General features: G+C 51.9%; 2 protein-coding genes across 3 annotated transcripts in view; one reads left to right on the top strand and one right to left on the bottom strand.

Moving 5' to 3' along the window:
- Window positions 1-6,667: 6,667 nt before the first annotated feature.
- CKM (creatine kinase, M-type) lies at window positions 6,668-15,484 on the top strand. The gene is made up of 8 exons (XM_010987598.3): window positions 6,668-6,812; window positions 8,804-9,014; window positions 9,904-10,058; window positions 10,468-10,600; window positions 12,461-12,632; window positions 13,732-13,855; window positions 14,253-14,442; window positions 14,977-15,484. Exons 2-8 carry the CDS (start codon window positions 8,822-8,824, stop codon window positions 15,153-15,155), a joined length of 1,146 nt encoding a protein of 381 aa, XP_010985900.1. The 5' UTR covers window positions 6,668-6,812; window positions 8,804-8,821; the 3' UTR covers window positions 15,156-15,484.
- Window positions 15,485-18,458: 2,974 nt separating this feature from the next.
- MARK4 (microtubule affinity regulating kinase 4) overlaps window positions 18,459-22,933 on the bottom strand; it is a 28,499-nt gene continuing 24,024 nt past the window's right edge. Inside the window, exons 15-18 of one of the 2 annotated variants that reach the window (XM_064489419.1) lie at window positions 22,654-22,932; window positions 22,414-22,493; window positions 21,384-21,428; window positions 19,560-19,772 (exon numbers count right to left, since the gene is read on the bottom strand). In XM_064489419.1, coding sequence (XP_064345489.1) covers window positions 19,708-19,772; window positions 21,384-21,428; window positions 22,414-22,493; window positions 22,654-22,932 — 469 coding nt within the window. In that variant the 3' untranslated portion in view covers window positions 19,560-19,707. Of the gene's footprint in view, window positions 19,773-21,383; window positions 21,429-22,413; window positions 22,494-22,653; window position 22,933 lie in introns of both variants that reach the window. The other variant, XM_064489420.1, reaches the window with a different exon arrangement.

Raw genomic sequence — 22,933 nt, 5'->3', positions numbered from 1 at the left:
ATTGAGTGAATCAAGTCCTAGAAACACAAATTGGCCAAAGCTGGGCGCACAGGCTTCTAGCATCACGAGAACTTGGTTCAGCAAGAACTTTGCCAAATCCAGGCAATACAATACCCCTGGTCACTGCACTACAGGATACTTCCAGCAGAGAGCGCTGCTGGTCTGTGGACCAAGCCTAACTCAGACTCCGGGGCCGCTCTGCTCCAGACTCCCTCGCAGCTCTCTAGTCGCCAAGCCTCGGTGCAGATGCTCCCTCCTCCAGGAAGACTTCTCTGACCACCACCCACCTCACCAGGCTGGAGGAGATGCCCTTTCCTGGCTCCTGCAGCCTCCTGGGCTCTCAAATCCCAGCCTCGCCATTCTGGGTCATCAATTGTCTGTCTCCCAAACAGGACTGTTAGCCCCAACAGGGACAACAGAGCAGAGGCAGTCTCAGTCGCCACTGTGGCCCCAGTGCTACCCAGCACAGGCTGAACACAGAGAAGGCACTCAGGACCATGAGTGTTGAGTTGAATGATGGAAAATAAAACTCAAACTCACAATCTAACTTCTCCAGATACTTCTATGCAACAGGATAGAAGGGGGCAGCTGAGACCTTGACCCCCATTGTTTTGGCCTCAGGACAGTGGACACTGGTTCTGGATCTGCCACTAACAGGCAGTGCAGGGACTGGAGCCAAATGGCCCAGGTGCAAATCTCTGCTCTGTCATTTGTTGGCTGTGTGACTCTTGCGCCCAGAACTAACTTCTCTGGGCTCACGTTCCTGATCTATAGAAATGGACTCACAAGGGTAACCTATTTTGTGATGCTGATGTGGGGATTAATGAGTAATCCTTTTAAAAGGCTTAGAACAGAGTAGCATACAATAAACACTATGTGTATATGTGTAGGGTGGGGAGGGAATTAGAGCCAGGTAGATCTGAGTTCCAACCCTGATCTTGACATTTCCTTTCCATGTCACCTGGGGCAAGTTATGAGTTGCTGAGCACCTATTTCCTCATCTATAAAACAGGGATGATCACACTCATCGCATAGCAAAGTGGTGAGGATTAAATGAGATAAAGGCTGAAAGAAGATGTTAGGTAAGATGACCATTTCTTTAGACTGGCCCTGGGCCAAGCACTTTTGCCCAACATCAACTGGGGCTGGCATTTCTGAGTTCTTACCCAAGACAGGCTCCATGTCATGTCTTGTCTTGAAGATTAATTCTGTTCACCTTCATGCCAACCCAAAGAGGTAGTTGCTATGATTGTCCTCGTTCCACAGGAGAAGATGAGGCACAGACAGGTCAAGTGACTTGTGCAAGGTCACAGAGCCAAGGAGTAGCAGAGCCCCTGAGTCCATAGGGCCACCCCCCGAAGTTGGCACTATGACTTACTCCATCTAAAGAGAAGGAAACTGAGGGGGAAGGTATAGCTCAGTGGTAGAGCACCTGCTTAGCATGCACAGCGTCCTGGATTTAATCGCCAGTACCTCCATTAAGAAATAAATAAATAAACCTAAGTATGGCCCCAAATAAATTTTTAAAATTAAATTAATAAAATAAAATCCTAAAAAAATTTTTTAAAAGAGAAGGAAACTGGGCCAGGCTGCCTGAGGAGGAAGTGGGGCTACTGCTGTGTTGGCCTGGGGTCTCTGGACCAGCTTCACCATGTTGAAGGTTTCCTTTAAGATCACACTTGATTTGGTGGCACAGGGGCTTAACATTTTGAGCTTGCTGGCTTTTTTTTTTTTTTTTTTTTTAACACAGTAGTATGGAGCAAAACTTCCCAGCTGAGCCCAACCCAAATCAGCCAGCTCAGTTAACCCTGCATCCATTTTCAAGCTCCTGCATTTTGGGATGGTGCAATTTCACAGCATTTTTGTGGCAATCGGCATATATTTATTTCTTTTGCCCACTTTGAATTGTGTCTTGGTGCTATGATCTAAATGTGTATGTTTTCCCAAAATGCATATGTTGAAATCCTAACCTTCAAAGATGATGGCTTTTAATAGGTGGGGCCTTTGGCGTTAGTACAAGGCGATTAGGTCATGAAGGTGGAGCCCACATGAATGAGATTGATGCTCTTTTAAGAGAGATCCCACAAAGCTCCCATGTACTTTTTACCACACGAGGATACAAGAAGTCTGCGATCCCTTGCCCTTTTTCAGCCTCAGTATCCATCCTCTGTAAAATGAGGCTTCAGCATGAAGAGGTGGAATCAGGGAGGGACTGACTACCTGGTCCAGTCTGGCTCTGCTGCTGCCCAGATGTGTGATTTTGGGCAAGTGACTCAAACTATCTGGGCTTCACTTCCCCATTTTGTAAAGAGGAAATTAGCAGTCCTCACCTTGTAGGACTGTTGGAGAATTAAATTGGTGAATACACATACAGGGATTGAATCCTGAAGCCAGATGGCTAGGGTGATGAAGGGGACATGGGGAAGTGGGTACAGATTATCAGGGCCCCAAGACCTGGAAAGGGACTCTGGGCTGACAAGATAGTCTGATTTTGCTGAGAGGCCTGGAAATTATTTTCACCGAAGCCTGAACCCACTCTCAGCAGCCCTGTTCATTTGACTCCCAACTCTGCCCCTCCAGAGGCAAAGTGACCTTGAGCAAATTATTTAACCTTTTGGAGCCTGATTGTTGGGAGTGTTTAGTGAGTTAATATATGTAAAGCAGTTGGTAGAGTACTTGATATATAGGCATTAACGCACCATAAGCCGGGGGGAGAAGGTATAGCTCAGTGGTAGAGCGCCTGCCTATGAATGCACAAGGTCCTGGGTTCAATCCCCAGCACATCCACCAAAAAACAAACCTGATTACCTCTCCTCAGTAAATATACCATAAGAATTAACCATTAGGCACTTCATACCTATCAGAAGGGCTGTCATCAAAAGAACACAAATAACAAATGTTGGCAAAGATGTGGAGAAGAGGGAACCCTCATACACTGTTGGTGCAAATATAAATCGGTGCAGCCACTGTGGAAAACAGTATGGAGGTTTCTCAAAACACTAAAAATAGAAGAACTACTGTATGACCCAGCAATGCCACTCCTGGGTATATATCCACAAAAACCAAAAACACTCATTTGAAGAGATACATGCACCCCAATGCTCATAGCAGCATTATTTATAATAGCCAAGATATGGAAGCAACCTGTGTCTGTCAACAGTGAATGGATAGAGAAGATGTGGTATAAGAGACAATGGAATACTACTCAGCCATAAAAAAGAACGAAACTTTGCCATTTGCAGCAACATGGGTGGACCTGGAGGGCATTACGGTAGGTGAATTAAGTCAGACAGAGAAAGACAAATACTGTTAGGGTGGAGACTGTGGAGTGGCCGTTCAACATTCATGCTAACCTCCTTCCAGCACGTTCAGTTCTCTAGAAGAATGATTCGGGGGCAAGAGGTGTTCCTGGAGGCCCAGCCTAGAGCCTGCTCCTTTAGCCCTTCGATTTTTTTTTTTTGATGGAAAAATACTAACTTTATTAGCTTTAAAAACAAAACTTGTTACAAGTAAGTACAAAGACTTCCCCCGCCGCACCAGATTACATTCTGCTTTTGTCACCATGATAGGACAAGGGATGTTTAAATGTCCTTAAAATATGGAAGAGCTAAAGTTGATAAATAAGCAAGTGCTACAAGCTACAAATCACTATTTCAAGCACAGTAAAATGTGGAATTCACAGATGGGAGTTACTGACCAGCTTTTTGAAGTACAATAATATCCACTACAGTTTATAGTACCAGAGAGGTAATGTGCCCCCAGACGTAGCACAGGATCACAAACATGTTCGGATAAAACAATAAATTCAACTCCTGGGTTTAATAACATAGAAGTAAAAGGATGGAGAAAGCCCTCCAATTTTGTAAGCACCTAATACCTGGTAGTAAACCCCTTTCTGCTTAAGCTGGGTGGAGTGGTTTCTAATTGCCTGATAAGGCTACTAATATTTACTTAGTCAACAAATACTCATTTATCCTGAGGTCACTGGAGAGCCAAGGCAGGTTCTGAACAGGAGAGGCCAGCAGGTAGGGAGTAGGTTGGAGGGGGCAAGACCGGGGCAGGAGGGGGGAAGCCCGGGAGGAGGCTAGGGCAGGTGGGGATGTGGAGGAGGTCTTGAGCTAGGGCAGGAGGAGGGATAAACAAGCCTCGAGACTGATGGGCTCAGAGGCTGGGGGGTGAGAGGAAGATGTGATGAGCGTCCTCATGCTCCCAAGGCCAACTCTTTCTATGAGACTCAAAGAGATAAAGGAGGTGGAGCTTATGACACAAGGTCACATGACTGGGCCGTTGCTGCAAAGGATTTTGGGAAATGGAGTTTCTGACATTTCTGGCTTCTTCAAAGGAGAGGGTCAGATGGTGGGGAACTCTGCAAGCACAGAAAGTGTTTCTGAGGCTGTGTGGCCAAAAGTAATGTCAGATGTCCCCACAAGGGGTTATTAGGGGTCCAGGGGGCTGAGCTGGGCTGGATCCTGTCTCTCCTCTGCTCACAATCCCCAGGAGCTCCCATCCCACGCACAGCGGGATGGAGGCCCCACAGCCCCTAGGGCCCCATAGGCTTGCTCCTGTCCCCTCACCAACTTCATCTTCCTTCTCCCACTCTCCCCTCTGCTCCACCTGCTCCAGCCCTGCTGCCTCCTCCCCGTCTCTCAGATATGCGAAGCCACTCCCACCTCAGGGCCTTTGTACCTGCTCTCTCCCTTCCAGATGCCCACATGGCTGGCTCCCTCCGGTCTCTGCTCAGATGTCACCTCTCCAGAAAGGCCTGACTTGACCTCCTCTGCTGTGCCATCACTCCTATCCCTTACTAACTCTTTCATTTTCCTTTAAAGCCCCGTTGCCTCTGACATTAGAGTGTGTATTTACTTGTTTACCCTCAATAAAATATCACCTCCATGAGGGCAGGGGTCTTGGTTATTTTCTGCTGTGTCTTCAGTAAGTGCTTGATAAATAATTTTTTAAAATTTTTTTAACATTTTTTGATTTATAATCATTTTACAATGTTGTATCAAATTCCAGTGTACAGCACAATTTTTCAGTTATACATGAACATATATATATATTCATTGTCACATTTTTTTCTCCATGAGCTACCATAAGATCTTGTATCTATTTCCCTGTGCTATACAGTATAATCTTGTTTACCTATTCTACAATTGTGAAATCCCAGTCTATCCCTTCCCACCCTCCCCCCCCTTGGCAACCACAAGTCTGTATTCTATGTCTATGAGTCTAGATAAATAATTGTTGAAATGATAAATGCATAATGATTCTAGACCAGTTTGTTCTAGTTCTCTGGGCCTCAGTTTCCTTAGCCTTGAAGGAGAACTTTTTGTTACTCTGACCTTGCTGGGAGGGGACAGTGGGTGGAGAGGTCAGGGGCTGGGCCCCAAGGAAAAATTTTCTAAGTAATCCCCCTCCTACGAGAAATCTAGAGAGAGGTAGAACGGACCTCCTTTCCCTAGGTCAGTTCCCCGCTGCCTGGGAAGAAATGGGAGAGCCCCGGGAGGAGGAAGGAACCCCAGAGGGAGAGGGAATTTCTCTTCATTTAAATCCTGGGCGCTGCTTGGGCTTCTGTTCCCTGGACTTGCCCCGCTCACTTGTCCTGCAATCTTGGCGCCCTCCAGGCTGAGGAAGCAGCTTCCTTATGCCATCCCAGCTTCCACAGAATCTCCTCCTCAGCCCTTGAAGTCCCCGGTCACGGTCATGGTCACGGTCGAGGTGCTGAGAGCTCCTGCTTCGCCTGCATCTGCGGAGTTCAGTGCTCTGACCCCAGTTGCCACCCAGCCCCCTTCCCCTGCCGGTGTGGGTGGCCTCCCCGGCCCAGCCCGGCCCGTGGCTGCCCTTGTAAGGAGGCAAGGCCTGGGGACACCAGAGATGCCTGGTTATAATTAACCCGGACACGTGGCAACCCCACCCCCTAACACCTGCCTCCATGCCAATCCCCTATCCCCAGCACCTCGGGTCTCCCAGAGAAGACAGCAGCGAACTCTAAAAATAAACTCCATTCCTGGCAGCGCGAGTCCCTCCCTGTCCCCTGCGCAGCGGAAATCTCCCAGTGTCGCCAGGCCAGTGGACTGGAGTGGGACAGGGGACCACCGCCTCCAATATGGCTTTGAGTTTGAATTGCCCCAACTCAGCGCAGCCTCTGTTGCCCTCCCAGTCACTCCCATGGAGGAAAGTGCATCCAAGCACAGGCTCCTGGGGTCAGCCAAATTCCCACCTTGACTTTGGTCATATGCTCCCTGTAGCTGGGTGACAGCGGACAAGTCACACAGGCTCTCTGGGCCTCTGTTTCCTCCTGTGGAAAGTCAGCTACATGTCCCTTCTGGGGCCATTGCAAGGTTTCCCCAGGGGCAGGGCTAGGGAAGTGCCACTGGCTGGGGTCAAGGCCATTGGGGGCTGAAGAGAGGTTGGAGGCCTAGTGGAGGGCCAGGGGAGCGTGGCTTCTACGTGCCTGGGACGGTCCCTGACACTGTCCCGTGGCCCCGGCGGGGGGCCAGCTGTCCCCGCCAGTCCAACTCAGCACTTGATCGGGGGATCGGCTTGGTGGGGGGGCCTGGGCCCAGACCCTGGGGCGGCCCATACAAGGCCATGGGGCTGGGCGCAAGGCATGCCTGGGTTCAGGGTGGGCACGATGCCCGGGCAGTGAAGTGAGATGCTCAGCTGCCCTCCAGCCCAGTCCCAGGGGGCAGCCCCTCCTGGCCAATAGCACAGCCCGGGCCCCCCCTATATAAGGCCAGGGCTGCAGGTCCTTCTTTGGGTCAGTGTCGCCTCCAGGATACAGAAAGCCCCTTCCAGCACAGCCCAGCCAGGTACTGCCGGGGTGGGAACCAGGGTGGGGTCTAGAGTGAGGGCCCCCATGGGTACCAGAGGCCGACCTGGCTCGGGAAGGGGTCTGGCATGTTGGCCCCCACATCCTCCTACACACAGGTGGGTCAGTGTGTGGAAATGTCGACCTTGTGTCAGAGAGTCCCCTCCACCTGCGAGCCCAGGGCCCTGGGGAGGGATCCCAGAGTCAAAAGGAGACTTGACAACTGCCAGCTTTCTCCTTCTGCAAGGGGCTGCAGGCTAGGCCTTGTTCATGATGGTTTGTCACCAGAACTGGGCGCTGCAACCCTGGGAGGTGTCTATCAAGTTCTCCACAGGGTCTCTGCCTTGGTGACCTTGTGGGTCCCTATTGTGTCTGACTTTCCGTGGCTCCTGCATGGGTGTCTGTATCCCGGGCGTCCCTGAGCTGTGATGTGTGCACGTGTGGCTCTGTTTACAGTGTGATGGGTGGAGGGGTCCTTGTGTGTGTGTGTGTATGTGTTTGTGTGGCTCTGGGGCTCCCCCACCTTGCTTTGTGCCCTCTCCTGGCATGTCCCTAGCAGGGATGAGGGTGGGGACATGCTCTGAAGGGGGATTTCTAGGCTGGGAGCCCTTGAGCCCCCAGGCTTGCATGTACGTCCTCCCGGCCACCCTGGCCCACCTGTCTCTGGCCTGCTGACTTGGTGCAAGCTGAGTCCCTGGAATGTGGCAGGGGGTGGCAGCTGGGGGTGGGGGAGGAGTCTGCCGGACTCTAAAAATAAATCCCCAACCCTGGACATCAACTCCAAAGGCTTTTGTGGGTTTCCATCCCCCTTGGCCTGATGCCTCAGCCTTCAGCTCACCCGGTCCCCATCCCCTTCCCACCATCCTTCCTGCTTCCCATTTCTGGGGCTGGGAATGAGTGTCCCACTGCCACCACCTCCTCCTTTCGGGGTCTTGTGAATTAAAGTAATAATAACAATAATAGCAGTCATTCCTTTAGGTACCAGGCCCCAGCTCCAAGCCAAGGCCTGTGCTCAGCCGGCCACATGCTTGGGCTCAAAGAGTACTCCTGGCAAGCCCATGGGGAAGGCTCAGTTCACAGACAACAGAGGCTCAGAGAGGCTGAGCAACTGGCCTGGGGTCACACAGCCAGGAAACAGCATAAGTGGGATTTGAACCCAGCTCAGTCGACCTTAGAGGCTGAGTTGTTCTTCTCAACTATGCCCAGCGGGAGAGGTGTCAGCAAATAGAGGTGGGGGCAGGCACCCAGCCTTCCCTTCCCCAAGACCCCTCGTCCCTCAACTGAGAACCCAAGAACTTTTATGGAAAGAATGTCCCTCCTTTGCTCACACACTCATCTCCAGCAACACCTGCCATCTTCTCCCCAGCACCTCACAGTTTAAAAAATAATAATAATAATAAATTAATAATTAACAATAATTAATATTAATAATAATTATTATAATCACTGAGCAAAATAATACTTGTTGTGTGCCACCAATTATGCCAAGTGCTTTAAATAATTAACTCATTTCATCTTTTTAATGCCTCCATGAAGTGAATGTTATTATACTTGCATTTTACAGATGAGTACTTTGAGGCCCAGCAAGGTTAAGCAACATGCCCAAGGTCACACAGCTTGTAAGTGGCAGAGCTGAGATTTGAATCCAGGCTGTCTAATTCTAGAACCTACACTCCTACACATGCCACAGTGACTACTCTGGCTTGGGGGGTGCTCCCCTCTATTTTCCATCTGGAGAAACTGAGTCTCTAGCAAGGTGACTAGTCCAGGGTCACCTGCCAAGATGAGGCACAGCTAAGACCCTGACACAAGACTCCTCATGCACCCTGTCAAGATGAAGGGGCTCAGAGAGGGGACTGCTCTTTCTCCAAGTCACACAGCACAGGAGTCAGGACTGACAGTCAGGCCTGCCTGACTCCAGAGCCTGGCTTTGCTCTCTTGCAAGTCTCTGCTGGATATGAGCCAATCTTCCCCTCCTCACCTGCTTACCAGGCCCCCCACACCGCCACCATGCCGTTCGGCAACACCCACAACAAGTACAAGCTGAACTACAAGTCTGAGGAGGAGTACCCAGACCTCAGCAAGCACAACAACCACATGGCCAAGGCGCTGACCCCTGAGATTTACAAGAAACTGCGAGACAAGGAAACTCCATCTGGCTTCACTCTGGACGATGTCATCCAGACAGGTGTGGACAACCCAGGTAAGCCTCCTCGCTGGAGTATCATGGGGATCAGGAGGTGGGGCGGGGGTACGCCAAAGGCTGCCTGCCAGGCCTCGGTCCCACCTCCCCTGGCCTCAGTCTTCCCATCTGTAAAAATGGACCATACTCACAGGGCTGTTGTGAGAAACGAATGAATTGAGAGGTGCGAAGGGCTTGGGATGGGGCCGGCACATAGTAAATCTCTCGCTAAATGTACGTGAGTGTAAGTGAGACTTCCCCGAGGAAGCCATTGACTCTCCCTGGCCTCACTTTCCTCACCTGCAAAAACACACACACGTGTGAAAACATAGAGTGGCGCCTGGCGTGGAGTGAGCGCTCAGACCCTTGAAGAGGGGTCACGAGCACTGTGTTTCTTTCTCTGAGGACACACCGCCAGGGCGAGTGGAACTGAGGGCAGAAGACCAAATTCTTGTCTTCGTGTGATTGCGTGGAGAGGCCACTTCTCTCCAGGCCTCTGTTTCCCCATCTGGGAAATAAGTGTTTTCAAGTGTTTTATGATCCATGGGGGCTGATAATCTAAGGTTATGAAAAATATTAGGGGAAGATTCCATGATTTGGGGACCTCAAGGAGTCATATTTTCAGTACCTTGTAACTGTCCCCCATTCCTCCTTTGTCCTGTTCTCAGCATTCTCCACTGCCACCCCCAGATGCCACCTTGACATTTCCCAGTATTTCCTCCCCATTCCTCCCAACACTCAGCCTTCTCAGTCCTGACCCAGAGGTGTTGCGTGAACTCCCACACGCATGCGCGCACACACACACACATATATACACACACACACATGTGCACGTGGTCTACCCTGAACCCAGAAGCCCAGGCCTTCCTTGCCGGCCACAAGCACCTCTGACCTCCCCCCGGACTCCCAGGTCACCCCTTCATCATGACTGTGGGCTGTGTGGCTGGTGACGAGGAGTCCTACGTGGTTTTCAAGGACCTCTTCGACCCCATCATCCAGGACCGGCACGGGGGCTACAAACCCACCGACAAGCATAAGACCGACCTCAACCATGAGAACCTCAAGGTTGGCTGCCCCTAGGGGAGGCCGGAAGGGGGAAGAGGGAGGAGGTTGTGGGGGAGACACCCAGAGAGACACAGAGACAAACAAAGATGGGAGAAACGTAGAGGGGGATGGGAAGAAAGAGGGGGACAGAGACCCAGAAGACAGATGAGAGTTGGGGAGAGAGAGAGAGGAAGGCAGGCACAAAACAGAGACACAGAGATGGAGAGAGATAAAGATGGAGAGAGAGAGAGAGAGAGAGAAGGGAGAGACAGAGCCAGGGAAGGGGAGGGAGGCAGGCTGGAGGAGGCAGAGGAAGCAGCCGAGAGCCCAAGCTGGCTAGGAGGACCTGGAGGGACATCTGGTCTTGCTGGGGAGGGGGCAGGGCGTGCAGGAGGGTCCACTGGGCCCTGACCCCCCACCCACTCTCTAGGGTGGAGATGACCTGGACCCCAACTATGTGATCAGCAGCCGTGTCCGCACGGGCCGCAGCATCAAGGGCTACACGCTGCCCCCGCACTGCTCCCGCGGTGAGCGCAGGGCGGTGGAGAAACTCTCCGTGGAAGGTGAGAGCCCCCACCCCACACACTGCCCGGGTTATGCAGCTCTGGCTCTGTTCCTCCATGGGCACATCTCTGGACACCCTAGATCCTCATTTTCCAAAAGATGGAAAGAGCTTGATAAATGGGTACATGGTGAGAGACAGCAGGCAGCATTACCCCCAGTGGAAGTCTTGGGGGTGCTGTCAAGACTTGACACGGAGTTGCACCAGGGTCCTGACCATCCATCCATCCATCCATCCATCCAGCAAATATTTACGGTTGTTCTGGACCCATATGGGGAGCTGTGGCTCCTGTGATAAATAAGATGGACAAGGTCACTGCTCTCACAGAGCTGTCAGCCTGGTGGGGAGATAGGAGGAAACACAGAAATCAAGAAAGAACAAGATAATTCCAAAACCCTATGAGGCCAAGAAACAAGAATTGCGGCACAGAGTGACTGAGGGGAGCTACCTTAGACAGGGGTTGAGACCTTATCGACAAGAAGGAGCCAACCTTGGGAAGAATTCTAGGCAGATTGAACAGCAAGTGCAAAGGCCCTGAGGTGGGAAGATGTGTTGGAGGAATAGCAAGGAGGTCAGTGTGACTGGAGCTGAGTGGTTGAAGGTGAGAGGGGAGGAGATGAGGTCGAGGGACATGGGTGGCCAGGTCGTGCAGAGCCTTGGGAGGACTTTGGCTTTGACCGTGAGGGAGGTGGAGACCATGGGAGGGTGATGAGTAGAGGAGGGACAGGTTCAGACTTAAATGGATCCCTCTGGCTGCTGTGTGGGGAACAGACTGTGGGTAAAGAGGGGAGAGGAAGACTGAGATGGGGCAACTGCAGCGGTCCAGGCCGGGGTGGGGTGAGGGGTTGCAATGGGATGGGGAGAAAGAGTGGCAATGTTTGGAAGGCAGAACCATCAGGGCTGGTGGCAGTGTTCTGCTAAATGTTACATGACCAGCTCTCAGGAAAAAAAAAAAAAAAAAAAAAAAAAAAAAAAGCCCTGATTTACAGCCAGCAACTGCCAAAATCTGTGGTATAAATTTTCTTACCATGGCCAGTTTTAAACTACTGACATGACATCATGCAGAGATGGGAAATGGGAAGAGTTGTGCAGTAGTAAATCATTCTATTGTGTTTCCACTATGTGGATACAGTAGACAAAAATCACTCCACGAACACAGAAAGTATTAAGTGTAGTAAAATAATTAGGAAGTGATAGTTCTGAGTATTGGTTACCTTTCTTTTAAATATAATTTAATTGTTAAGTTTTTATAACTTATTTTTAACAATATAATATAGTATATAGTATATGATATATAACATGTAGTGTATTATACAAGTAATATGTATATAAATACATATATGTATACATACTTTATACACATATATTATTATGTGTTATGAATGCATAGGAATGTAGACATATACATATATGCATTAATACACATATTTATTTTATATATAATAGATATTTATTGTGTATTATGAATACATAGGAATGTAGACAAATACTAGATATGCTATATTAGAATAATTTTTACTGATGGATCCCAGGTTCCTGAGACTTTGTTTCATCAGCCAGCAGGAGCGGGCACCAGCACACCAGTGCTGGCAGGTGGATTGGACCTGAGGGTCGGTGGCGGGAAGGGGAGGACCCCATGTTTTCTGGCTTGAGCACGTGGTGTGTCCGCAGGGCCCAGGAAGACGGGAGGAGCACATTTTGGATCATGAATTTGGGTTTAGACCCACTGTTTAGGCACCTTTAGGACATCCACAGGGCCAATGCCTGGGCCCATTAGGGGCAGCAGTGTAGGGTCCCCAGGCCTCTGCACCCCACTTGAGGTGGGGCAGGCACCTGACCACTCCTTTGTGCGGCCCCTCAGCCCTCAACAGCCTGACGGGAGAGTTCAAGGGGAAGTACTATCCCCTGAAGAGCATGACAGAGAAGGAGCAGCAACAGCTCATCGACGACCACTTCCTGTTCGACAAGCCCGTGTCCCCGCTGCTGCTGGCCTCAGGCATGGCCCGAGACTGGCCTGATGCCCGTGGCATCTGGTGAGGCCCCCCTGCCCTATGACCCCTTCTCCTCTGCCTCTCCCAGTCCTCCCATGACCCTTCCCCAAAGTCAAGACCATAAAAGTAATTACCAGAATGAGCTTGTCCTCCACCCCTGCCTACCTTGTGGTCTCTATGTTAGATCTTGGGAAACTTGAAACTTAGACTTGAACCAGACTCCCCGGGTTCAAATCCAAGTGCTGCCATTTACTAGCTGTGTTACCTTGGACACATAATTTTTTTTAACAGGTTTTTGTGGGGGTGTGAGATAATTAGCTTTATTATTTATTTTTAGAGGAGGTACTGGGGATTGAACCCAGGACCTAGTGTGTGCTAAGCTTGTGCTCTATCACTTGAGCTATACCCCCCCCATGGACACATTATTTAACGTCTCTCTGCCCCAGTTTCCCCATCTATAAAAAGGAGATCAGAATTATTCATAGCTCTTGAGGTTCTTGTGAGGATTAAATGAGTTAATTTATGTAAAGTATTAGAAAAAGTGCCTGGGATATAGTAAGTGCTCAGTACATGTTGGTCATTAGTATGATTTTTATTACTAGCTATCGTTGCTAGTTAGGCTTTCCATGAATCTTTGAATCCCTGATTCTGATAGTCAAAGATTTTAAAGGGTTTTGAGGACCTAGGTTTCAAATGATTTGGAGAGTGTAGGTTGTAAGACTTCAAGATTTTAAATATTTTAAAATTCCACTAATTTCAGATTCCGTCATTCAATGGTTTCAAACATTTCCAGATCCTCAAGTTTTAGGGTTCTAAGACTGTTTCTGAGATGTCACAATGTGATGGGAAGATTTATCAATTTTGGTTCCTGGCTTCTGTTTTTCAAAGATTCTGAGATTCTAAGAATCTCTAACTTAATATTGTTCAAGGACTTAAGATCCTAAAAGTTACTGATCCCAGGATTTGAGATTTCACAGGTCCTGTGACATTAGAGTCAGGTGTAAGCTTCCAAGATTTTGAGATGCTCCCACCTCATGCCCTTCAGGCCCGCTGCCCCCTAGTGCTGGGTCTGTGTTTGCAAGAGGGCGCGGGATGGGTTCCCGCGGAGCTAATTTCTCGGCCTTTTGCTCGCCCAATCCAGGCACAATGACAACAAGAGCTTCCTGGTGTGGGTGAACGAGGAGGACCACCTCCGAGTCATCTCCATGGAGAAGGGGGGCAACATGAAGGAAGTTTTCCGTCGATTCTGCGTGGGGCTGCAGAAGGTGAGCGCCTGACCCTGAGGCTGACTTCTGACTGCGCGACAGCCCTAGCGGTTTTCCAAGGCCCCGCCCCTGGGAACCAGGCTCTTCCCTCTAACCCAAGCCCCCACCCTTTCCAAAGTCACCACCTCGCTTTTCAGGACCGCATCCTTTGGGAACCCAGCCACACCCCTATGCCCAAGCCCATCCCCTAAGCACCTGCCTCCAAAGCGTCCTCAGGCTTAGCTCCCCTCAGAATCCTGCCGCCGTCTGTGTCGTCGGGGCCCTCCCCTCAGAATCTTGTCCCTCCCGGTTTTCCAGACCCGCCCTCGTACCCTATCCCTCCGAAACCCGTCCGAGTTGCGGGTGTATTTGGGGGCACCCGCCGGCGCTGACCCCTGGTCCTCTCCCCCTACCTCAGATTGAGGAGATCTTCAAGAAAGCCGGCCACCCCTTCATGTGGAACGAGCACCTGGGCTACGTGCTCACCTGCCCATCTAACCTGGGCACCGGGCTGCGTGGAGGCGTGCATGTAAAGCTGGCACACCTGAGCAAGCATCCCAAGTTCGAGGAGATCCTCACTCGTCTGCGCCTGCAGAAGCGGGGCACAGGTGCGGCCGCGCATCCTTTCCCGCAGCTTCGGGGCTGGCCCTCTGGGGCGGCTGAAGGGGAGGAGGGGCATCCCCGCGAGTTCTGGGGGTTGGCAAGGGCTGCCCCTCTGTGAGCCTATTTCTTCCTGTGCAAAGGCATCAGCACGCCTTATCTCAGAGGAGTCAATATATCATCATGGTTATAAAATATACATCGTGTATGATGTCCCGGGTCGCCTAGGAGCCTCACTCACCCATCTGTAAAGGGGAGGATGGTCAGAATTCGACCCCAGGCAGCCCAGCTCCAGAGCTCAACTCTCGTACCCACTATGCTATGTTTTCTTGCTGGATGGTTGAGGAGTGAGGTACTTAAAGCCGGAGATATGGACCCCTGAACAGACAAACGCTTAGGAAGCTCTGTGTGCGCTTAACCTTTACACAGTATGCGCTCACTCAGCACATGGGACTGCCGCAGTTGGCACGGGTGGGGGCCGCGTCCCGGGACCGCTCCTGCATTTCTGCTCTCTCCTCACTCCTTGCCTCCTACTTTCGCAGGTGGCGTGGACACAGCTGCCGTGGGCTCAGTGTTCGACGTGTCCAACGCCGATCGGCTGGGCTCGTCGGAGGTGGAACAGGTGCAGCTGGTGGTGGATGGTGTGAAGCTCATGGTGGAGATGGAGAAGAAGCTGGAAAAGGGCCAGTCCATCGACGACATGATCCCCGCCCAGAAGTAGGCGCCCAGCCCACCCACTGCGGGAGCCCCAGCCAAAGGGAGGATCCGGCCCTCCAGAGGCCTAGCCCTTCATCCTTTGCCCCGCCCCCTTCTCCGGAGTCCCGCCTATAGTGTTTGGTCAACGCGGGGCTTTAACTGCAACCAGAATTCCAACCAATGGCCTCTATTCTCTGGGATCTGGCCAATGAAAAGCCTTCCTCACACTCCCCTCTCCTTTTTCCTGAGCTCCGCCCACCATCAGGCGCTCTGGCTAATGGAGAACTCCCCAGCACATCTGGAGCTCATGCTTTTCTCCACTCAAAGAAACAAATAAAAGCGACAGTGGCCTTAGCACTGTGTGCGACAGTTATTGAGGGAAGACGAGGAACTTTTGCAATAGGCTACCGTGTAACCTAGTAGTGGTTTGCCCACTCTAGGCATGTCCTAGGGCTAGACATGTTTTATCCCATCTCTAAAATGAGGCACAGTTAGAGGACAGAGTCTAATCATTACAAGGCTCTCTGGGGAATCTGTGCCCAGTGTCACATAGCCAAGCTTAGGCCCTTCCCAACCTTGGCTCCCAAGCACCTAATGCTCAGATCTCAAACATAGGGTCCACATGAGGGAGAAATAGAGGCCAAACAAGATATCTGAGACTTGAACTTGGCCCATGGGCCTCCAGTTTGAGACCTCCCTTGTATCTGATCATTAACTACCTTAACATGCTTTTCACCAGCCTCCTGTGTGGTCTGATGTCAGCCCTCTATAGCTGCTACCAGTCTTTTCAACTTCCCTTGCTTTGCTCAAGAACCTTCCAGGGCTCCCCACATCTAGAACACACTCCTGTCATTTGCGATTCTTGGAAGTCAAACAAGTGTGTGCCATCTGCTGAAGGCTCGTCTTTCCAGTTCTTTTCTCATGATTCCTCTATATGCTCTTTTGCTCCTTACACCCTGGCAAGTCCCACCTGTCTTTGCCCAAGCTGTTTCCTCCTCCAGATCAGGGCTTGGGTCAGAGCATCCCTGTGAAGTTTTTAGGGCTTGAACTTTTGGAGAGCTTGGTCCTGAGAAAGAGAAGGAAGGGGCCTTACGGGGTGGCTGTGAGAGAAGCATAAACATCTGAACATGTATGGGGTGTTGTCCACATCAATCACTTCTACTTGGCCCAATAGGCTGAGGCCTCCATCAGCAAGGGCATAGTGGGTTGGTCCCCAAAGAGACAGAGATTTCAGAAGAAATATGAGGCAAAGTTAAATAGAAGACAGAGCCCTCAGGGAACAGGAGGAGGCACTTTCTCAAACCTAAGTCACACAGGGCCCTTAGAGATCAAGAAATCTACTCTCTGTTTTACAGAGGGGAAACTGAGGTCCAGGGACGTCCCCAAGTTTTCAGAGAGATTACTGAAACAGAAAGGTTAGAAGAGACCCCAAAGGTTAAGGCACTCGGGCTTTGTAGACGTTGGGACATCCTCTACAATACTGTCCCCTGTGAAGATCCCATCACTAATCCCGGCTCCACCCTGAGGCCGCAAGGACCACACACACTCCAGCCAGTACAGTCTGAGGCGGCCAAACCCGCAGCCCAGGCACCTGCTGGCTACCATGCCTGGCCCGCTTATAAGCCTTAAGTCCACCGCTTCTCTCCCCACCTTCTGTCCCATCTCCACCTCCTCCCTATTCTTCTAACCTGTCTCCTTCCCTCCCTTCATGACACAAACCTGCCCCTGACTCTCTCTTACTCTCAACCTCACCATGGCTCCCCAGGTAGAAAGCCCTGGTGCCTCTCCACGACCTTCAAAGCCCTACCAGCATCTCCAGCCTCATCTCTCACAGTGACTCTATACTCACCCTGAGCCACGTACCATTTGCTGAAGGACCTGTACATGCTGCCACCGTACATGCTGTTTCCTCTGCCTGGAATGCACACCCCCCCGCAACACCACCGTGTCTAGTTAGCTGCTCATCATTTTCCCAGTCATAGCCAAGCTGCTCCTCCTCCAGGAAGCCCTCCCTGGCTAGGGCAACTGGCTCCCTCTGCACTCCCCCAGGACCTAGGCTCCCCTAAACTAGCCCTGCCCACTCTGGGATCATCACTGAGGACATAGTTGCCTCCTCCACTGGACTGTGAGCTGGGGCTGCCTTGGTCACCTCTGTGTCCTTAGCGGGCTGGGAGCCAAGGAAGCCCTCAGGGATTTAGATTTTGAGACAGGGTTGGTTCCCCCTACACACACCTCATTTTTCTACTGTCTCTCAGCAGAGCCCTATCCTGATCTTGCTCATGATAGGAATTCAGTTCTGCCCCAGATCCTGAATTTTTCACCCCTGACCAATCTTTACCACCCTTCATTTCTTGTTTGATTTTCCCATCAGCCCCGTGAAGAATACAAGAGTTGACCCTACCATGCCCTCTACAGGCAACTGAGGCACAGTCTGAAAAAGCCTCTGCTGACTAAGCTCAGCAACTCCCCCTGCCCCTGCCTGCAACCCTCCATGGCTCCCCAGGGCCCTCGGATTAAAGCCTAGCCTGCTCACAAGGCCCTGGGTGGAGGGCTCCTGCCCTCCTGTCCTGGACAGCCCGCTACTGCTTAAGTCTACTGTGCCTGCACTTCTCCTCTCCAGCTTATGCACCTTGACTTTTGCCTGGGGAACCTCCTCTAAGTCCAGCACTAGGGACAGGCCACTTCAGAGTCACAGTGACTGGTTCAGGGATGATCACATGATTTATATGGGCCAGTGAGAGTTGGTCTTGGGACTTTTGCTGGAAGTTGGCAATAAGGAACTTTTTGCTGCAACTAAGCTGGAAAGATGGAAGCTTGGAACTGCTGGGATCATCTCTGCCATCAGGAAGTACCAACTGGGTGAAACTACCAGGATGAAACTTACACCAAAAAAAAGCAGAAAGATGGCCTGCTGCCTGGACCCAGCCATACCTGAAGCCAGACACCCCTGGCCTACAAAAGAACACGAGCAAACAAACACCTTTTTGTCTAAGTGTAGATGGATTATTAGTCCTAATATAGCATTTCTCTTGCTAATTCTCCACCCCCCCCCCAACACAGCAGCCACCCTGAAATTATCCAGTTCTCTGAGCTATACCATGCACTCCCACTTCCAGGCTTTTGTCCAGGGCTACCCGATACCTAGTCAACTCCTATTCATCCTTCAGAACCCAACTCCAACATCAGTTCCTCTGGAGTGCCTTCCCCAACCCCCTTCACTTTCTCTTCTGGGCTCCCCAGAGCAATGGTATCTCAAGTGTTTGTCCGAACCCATGTCCCCCAGAGACAGGGGCTCCCTATGACTCCGTGTCCAGCACTGGACCTGGCATGGAGTAGGCACCGGTCAATGACTGTTTATTGAATAAATGTACTACTGGAGTAAGAAGTGGCTTAGAGTCCAGTATAACATGTGGTGGGTATGTGAGTGGATGAACAGGGGTCCGATAGCGGAACTGCGCCTCATGGATGAGGCCAAGTTCCGTCCTGCCCTCTTCCACAATCATCCTGGACCCTCATACCCCCACGACTCCCATTCTGCAAATGAGAAAACCGAGGCTCAGAAAGGTGAAGCCACTGGCCTAGAGTCACACACCTCCTCTTCATCTCACTTGCAGGTGAGGGCAGGGAAGGAAAACCCCAGGGTCAGCGTGGGGGAGGGGGGACTCTCCTAAGTTTATTGGGCAACAGGCTGCAGGTGAGGGGCTGACAGGAGGAGGGTGGGGGTGTAATAACTTAAAAACCAGAGGTGAGAGCGGCAGCTCCTCAAGAGATCTCTGCAGAGGGGAGGAGGTGAGGGTATTTACAAGGATTTGTACAAAGTGCCCCGCGCCAGCCTGGGGCAGGAATGGGGGGGTCCGAGCATCAGGGGAGCGGGAGGGGAAGGAATCTGCCTCTCTGACCCCCACTCCAAGCACCCCTTCAATTCTCCAGTCTTTAGGCTCAGCAACTCCCCTGCCCCTGCTCAAGGCCTAATTCTTGAGCTTTCGGGAAGAATGGAAGAGTATCCTGTTTCCCTTTCTGCCCCCGCCCTGTCCCCAAAGTTTCCTCGGGTGCCCCACGGCAGGGCGAGGTGGGGACAGGACTAGCTGGAGGCTCCAGGAAGGTGCCAGCTCCCCCTGCTAAGCCCCTTCGCTCTTCTCTCCTGCCCAGCGGCCCCGGCGGACAGCAGAGGGGACAATCTCTGCCCCCAAATTGATTCCGGGGAAACCGAGGTGATGGCAAAGGGAGAATCCCTTCCTTGACCCCTTTCCCTCCTGACAAAGCGAAGGGGACAAGGAAGAGGAGGGGACCCGGGGCCGTGGCGACTCAGAGCTCGAGGTCGTTGGAGATGCGGGTGACGAGGGTTCGGAAGGCCAGGGCAGTGCCTGCCACGTGGCGGAAGAGAACTCCGCGCAGGCCTGGCCGGGGCAGCTGGCAGACCTCCACTTCGAAGTGGGACAGGGGCTCGGGCCCGCCCGCACCCCCGTGCAGGCAGGCCAGCAGGAACGGCTGTGGCTGGCGGCAGCGGCAGCGGGCGGCTGCGGTGGCCTGGCGCAGAGCTGCCATCAGGGCCTCGGGTGGGCGCGAGCTGGTCAGCTTCACACTCCAGGGGAATCGGAGCAGCCGGGGGGCGGTTTCCGTTTGATCCCAAGGTAGATGGCCACTGAAGTGGGAAGATATTAGGGGTTAAAGATGGGAGAGACAAAGAAGGTCACCTACTGTTCCAACTTTGGGACAGACTCCTTGATGTGTCCTCGAAACCTCCTCTACCCCAGTGACAGTTTCAGCTGTACATACAGCTGCCCAGCTGGAGACTACATTCCCCAGCCTCCCCTGCAGCCAGGTGTGGTCTTGTCTCCAGATTCCCGGATGTGCATGGAAGTGACGAGCGCAACCCCACATCACCTCCTTCGAAGCAAACTGGATGCCCCACCTGTAAGGCTGCAGCATGAGCCAGCCCGACTGAAAATGACAGGGCTCCAGCGATGGGGATGAAACAGCCCCGGGCACCTGAATGACCTCATGGGACAGAGTGGCCCTGCCAGCCTGCCCTGCACATACGGTTTGTGTGAGGGAAGAAATTTATTTCTGTCTATATTTCGGGGTCTCTTTGCTATAGCAGCTCAGCTTGTTTCCTAATATATCCTTCTTCCAGTAATAGTCACTTTTCCTTTGGAGGACCAACCCTCCTCACTCTAGACTAAACGTTCTCACCTAGGAGCAGTACTGTCCCCCAAGGGATATTTGGAAATTTCTGGGGGCTTTCTGATTTTTACAATGTCTTGGGATGGGAGCACTGCTGGCATTTATTAGGTTCAGGAGGTGCAGGATTGATATGTATTCTGCAGTGTGTGAGAGGGCCTTGCCTAACAAAGAAGTAGACCTCTTCAAGTACCAAGAGTGTCCCCCTTGAGAAGCAGGGTGTATCTAGTCTTTCCGGTTTAGGTGGGGCTGACTGCCTCTCAGCTCCAAGGGTGAACACATGACTCAGAGCTGGGCAATAAGAGCATCCTCCCCCCACTGTGATTGGTTCTAAGATGAGCATCTGACCAGATCTGACCAATCAGAGTACTTGACCACTCTGGCCACAGGCATTGGTTTAGGGATGGACTGTGACCCAGTTCCAGCCAATGAGATTCAGTCCTGGGACTGTTAGAACTGCTAGGAAGGCTCTTTATTTCCACTGGGGTCTCTATGCTGGCATTGTGTCAAACTAAAGCAAACTTGGCAAAGTATGATGCCTGCTTTTGCAAACAGTTTTATTGGAACACAGCCACACCCACTTGTTTTTTTTAATTGAATGTGGCTGCTTTTGTGCTACAATGGTAGACTTAAATAGGTGTGATGAATTATCTGGCCCTCATAAGTCTAAACTATTTATCATCTGGGGCTGTACAGATCACGTCTGCCATCCACTGGCCCAGAGCTGTCAGTAATCATTGTGCCTCACTGGATGAGAGGGGAAAGGAGATATGGTGACAACAGGGAGAGGAGTCAGTTATAGATGGAAGAGGCTGAAGTTTAAGATGGTCAAGGGATGATGCTCAGGGATGGGGGTGGAAATGAGAGGAAATCAATTGAGGGGTGGGTAACAGGAGCTAGCAGAGGAAGGAGGGTCATAGGTGCATTTCGGCAAGTTGACCTTGGGGATGAGGCTCAGGCCCCATTTAAGGGTCTGAGTGGGTGGTGGGGAGAGGTACTTACACAAGTGGGGTCTGAGGCAGGAAAAAGGGGAGGGGTTGGTGGGGCAGTCAGGGTAAGCAAATGCACTCACCTTGTGACCTCAGGTCCCCCGATTCTCTCAGGTTCGTCTGCGACCCTAGGGGAGGGGGGCAGACTGTCTAATCTGGACATAGGGAGCCCCCTCCCCCAACCCACTGCCTCCAGGACTCTGGGCAGTCCCTGCCTCAGCCCCAGTCCCTCCCTTGTGGCTGGAGCTGGGCTGGAGAGGGCTGGGAGTCAGGATTTGATCTCCCTCTCTATGTCCAGAAGAGAAGCCCATTCTGAAATGGTTAGTGCAGGTTGGAGGAAAGATACTGAAGAATTTGGAAATCAAAAGAGAGGGTGGGGGTGGGCAGAGACACACACCTACATAAAGAAGGAGATAGACAGACACACGCACACACCCCTCCTTCATGCTGTGCTCAAATGACGCCTGAGTGAGTGAGGCCTGCCCCATTTAAAACTGCACCCTCCCTTCCCCACACCCCTGGCCCCCCTTCCCTGCTCTATTTTTCTCCTTAGTACTTGCCACTACCTGACAGTCTATATATTTTACTTATTTGTTATTTCTGTCTGGGTCCCCTACTAGAATGTCGGCTCTGCCTGGGCAGGGATTTTATCCAATTTGTTCATTGTACTCCAGAGTCCAAGATGGTGCCAGGCACACAGTAGACACTCAGTGAATAATAATAACAGCAAATATTTATAAAGCATTTCCCAAGGCAATATTCTAAGCTCAGTCCATGTACCACCTCACTTAGTTTGCACAACGACCCTGTGAGGAAGGTACTGTTATTAGTATCCCCACTTTACCAAAGAGGAAAGTGAGGCCCAGAGAGGTTGAGTCATCTGCTCCAGGTCACTCAGCAGAGCGGTGGTCTGAACCCTGAGGGTCTGGCTCCAACAGCCAGACTATTGTTTATTAACTGAGTGAATAAATGAACAACCAGAGCCCCCATACAGACCCCTTGCCCGACTCCCAGAACCCCCACCCAGAACCCCCATCCACCACATCTGCACACAAGTCAGACATGCAGACAGGGAGGCAGAGCCAGTGAAAGCAGAGGGTGGACAGGACTTACTGATCTTGGATCCCTGGGGCAGAGAGGCGCCCGAAACACAGCGGTTAGAGTTCTGCCGTTTAGAGGGATCGAGGGTAACCCTGCAGCATGAGGAGGGAGGTGAAGGGTGACGGAGGAGGAAGGAGAGGAGGAGGAGAAGGAGATGTCGGGGTACAGAAAGCAGAGCAGAGTAGAAGACAGGTTAGGCCCCATCAGCCCCCCTCACCCTGCTCCCCACCCCCCACATCCCGTGAGGCTCACCTTCGGGTCAGTTTAGAGGTCAGCTTGGTGAAGAGGTTGGTGGTGGGGCGGGGCCGCCCAGTGGGCAGGGGCGTGGCCTCATGGGCCAGTGTGGGAGAGGCAGGGGGTCCATTCTGCACGCCCCCACCTCCCCCGCCCCCTGCCCGCCTGTCTCGGACCTGGCCACCGTGGAAGGTGCTGCGGATGGTGGAGCCACGTGCCAGGCGGCTCCGCTCCCCTGATGGGGGAGCCAGGCTGTGACTGGAGGGGGAGGCGGGGGGCACCCGTGGGGCACCCGAGC

Source organism: Camelus dromedarius, chromosome 9 (assembly GCF_036321535.1).
Source record: "Camelus dromedarius isolate mCamDro1 chromosome 9, mCamDro1.pat, whole genome shotgun sequence".
NCBI classification, from domain to species: domain Eukaryota; kingdom Metazoa; phylum Chordata; class Mammalia; order Artiodactyla; family Camelidae; genus Camelus; species Camelus dromedarius.
Note: the sequence above shows the minus strand (reverse complement) of the source record. Positions and strands in the feature narration are given on the sequence as shown.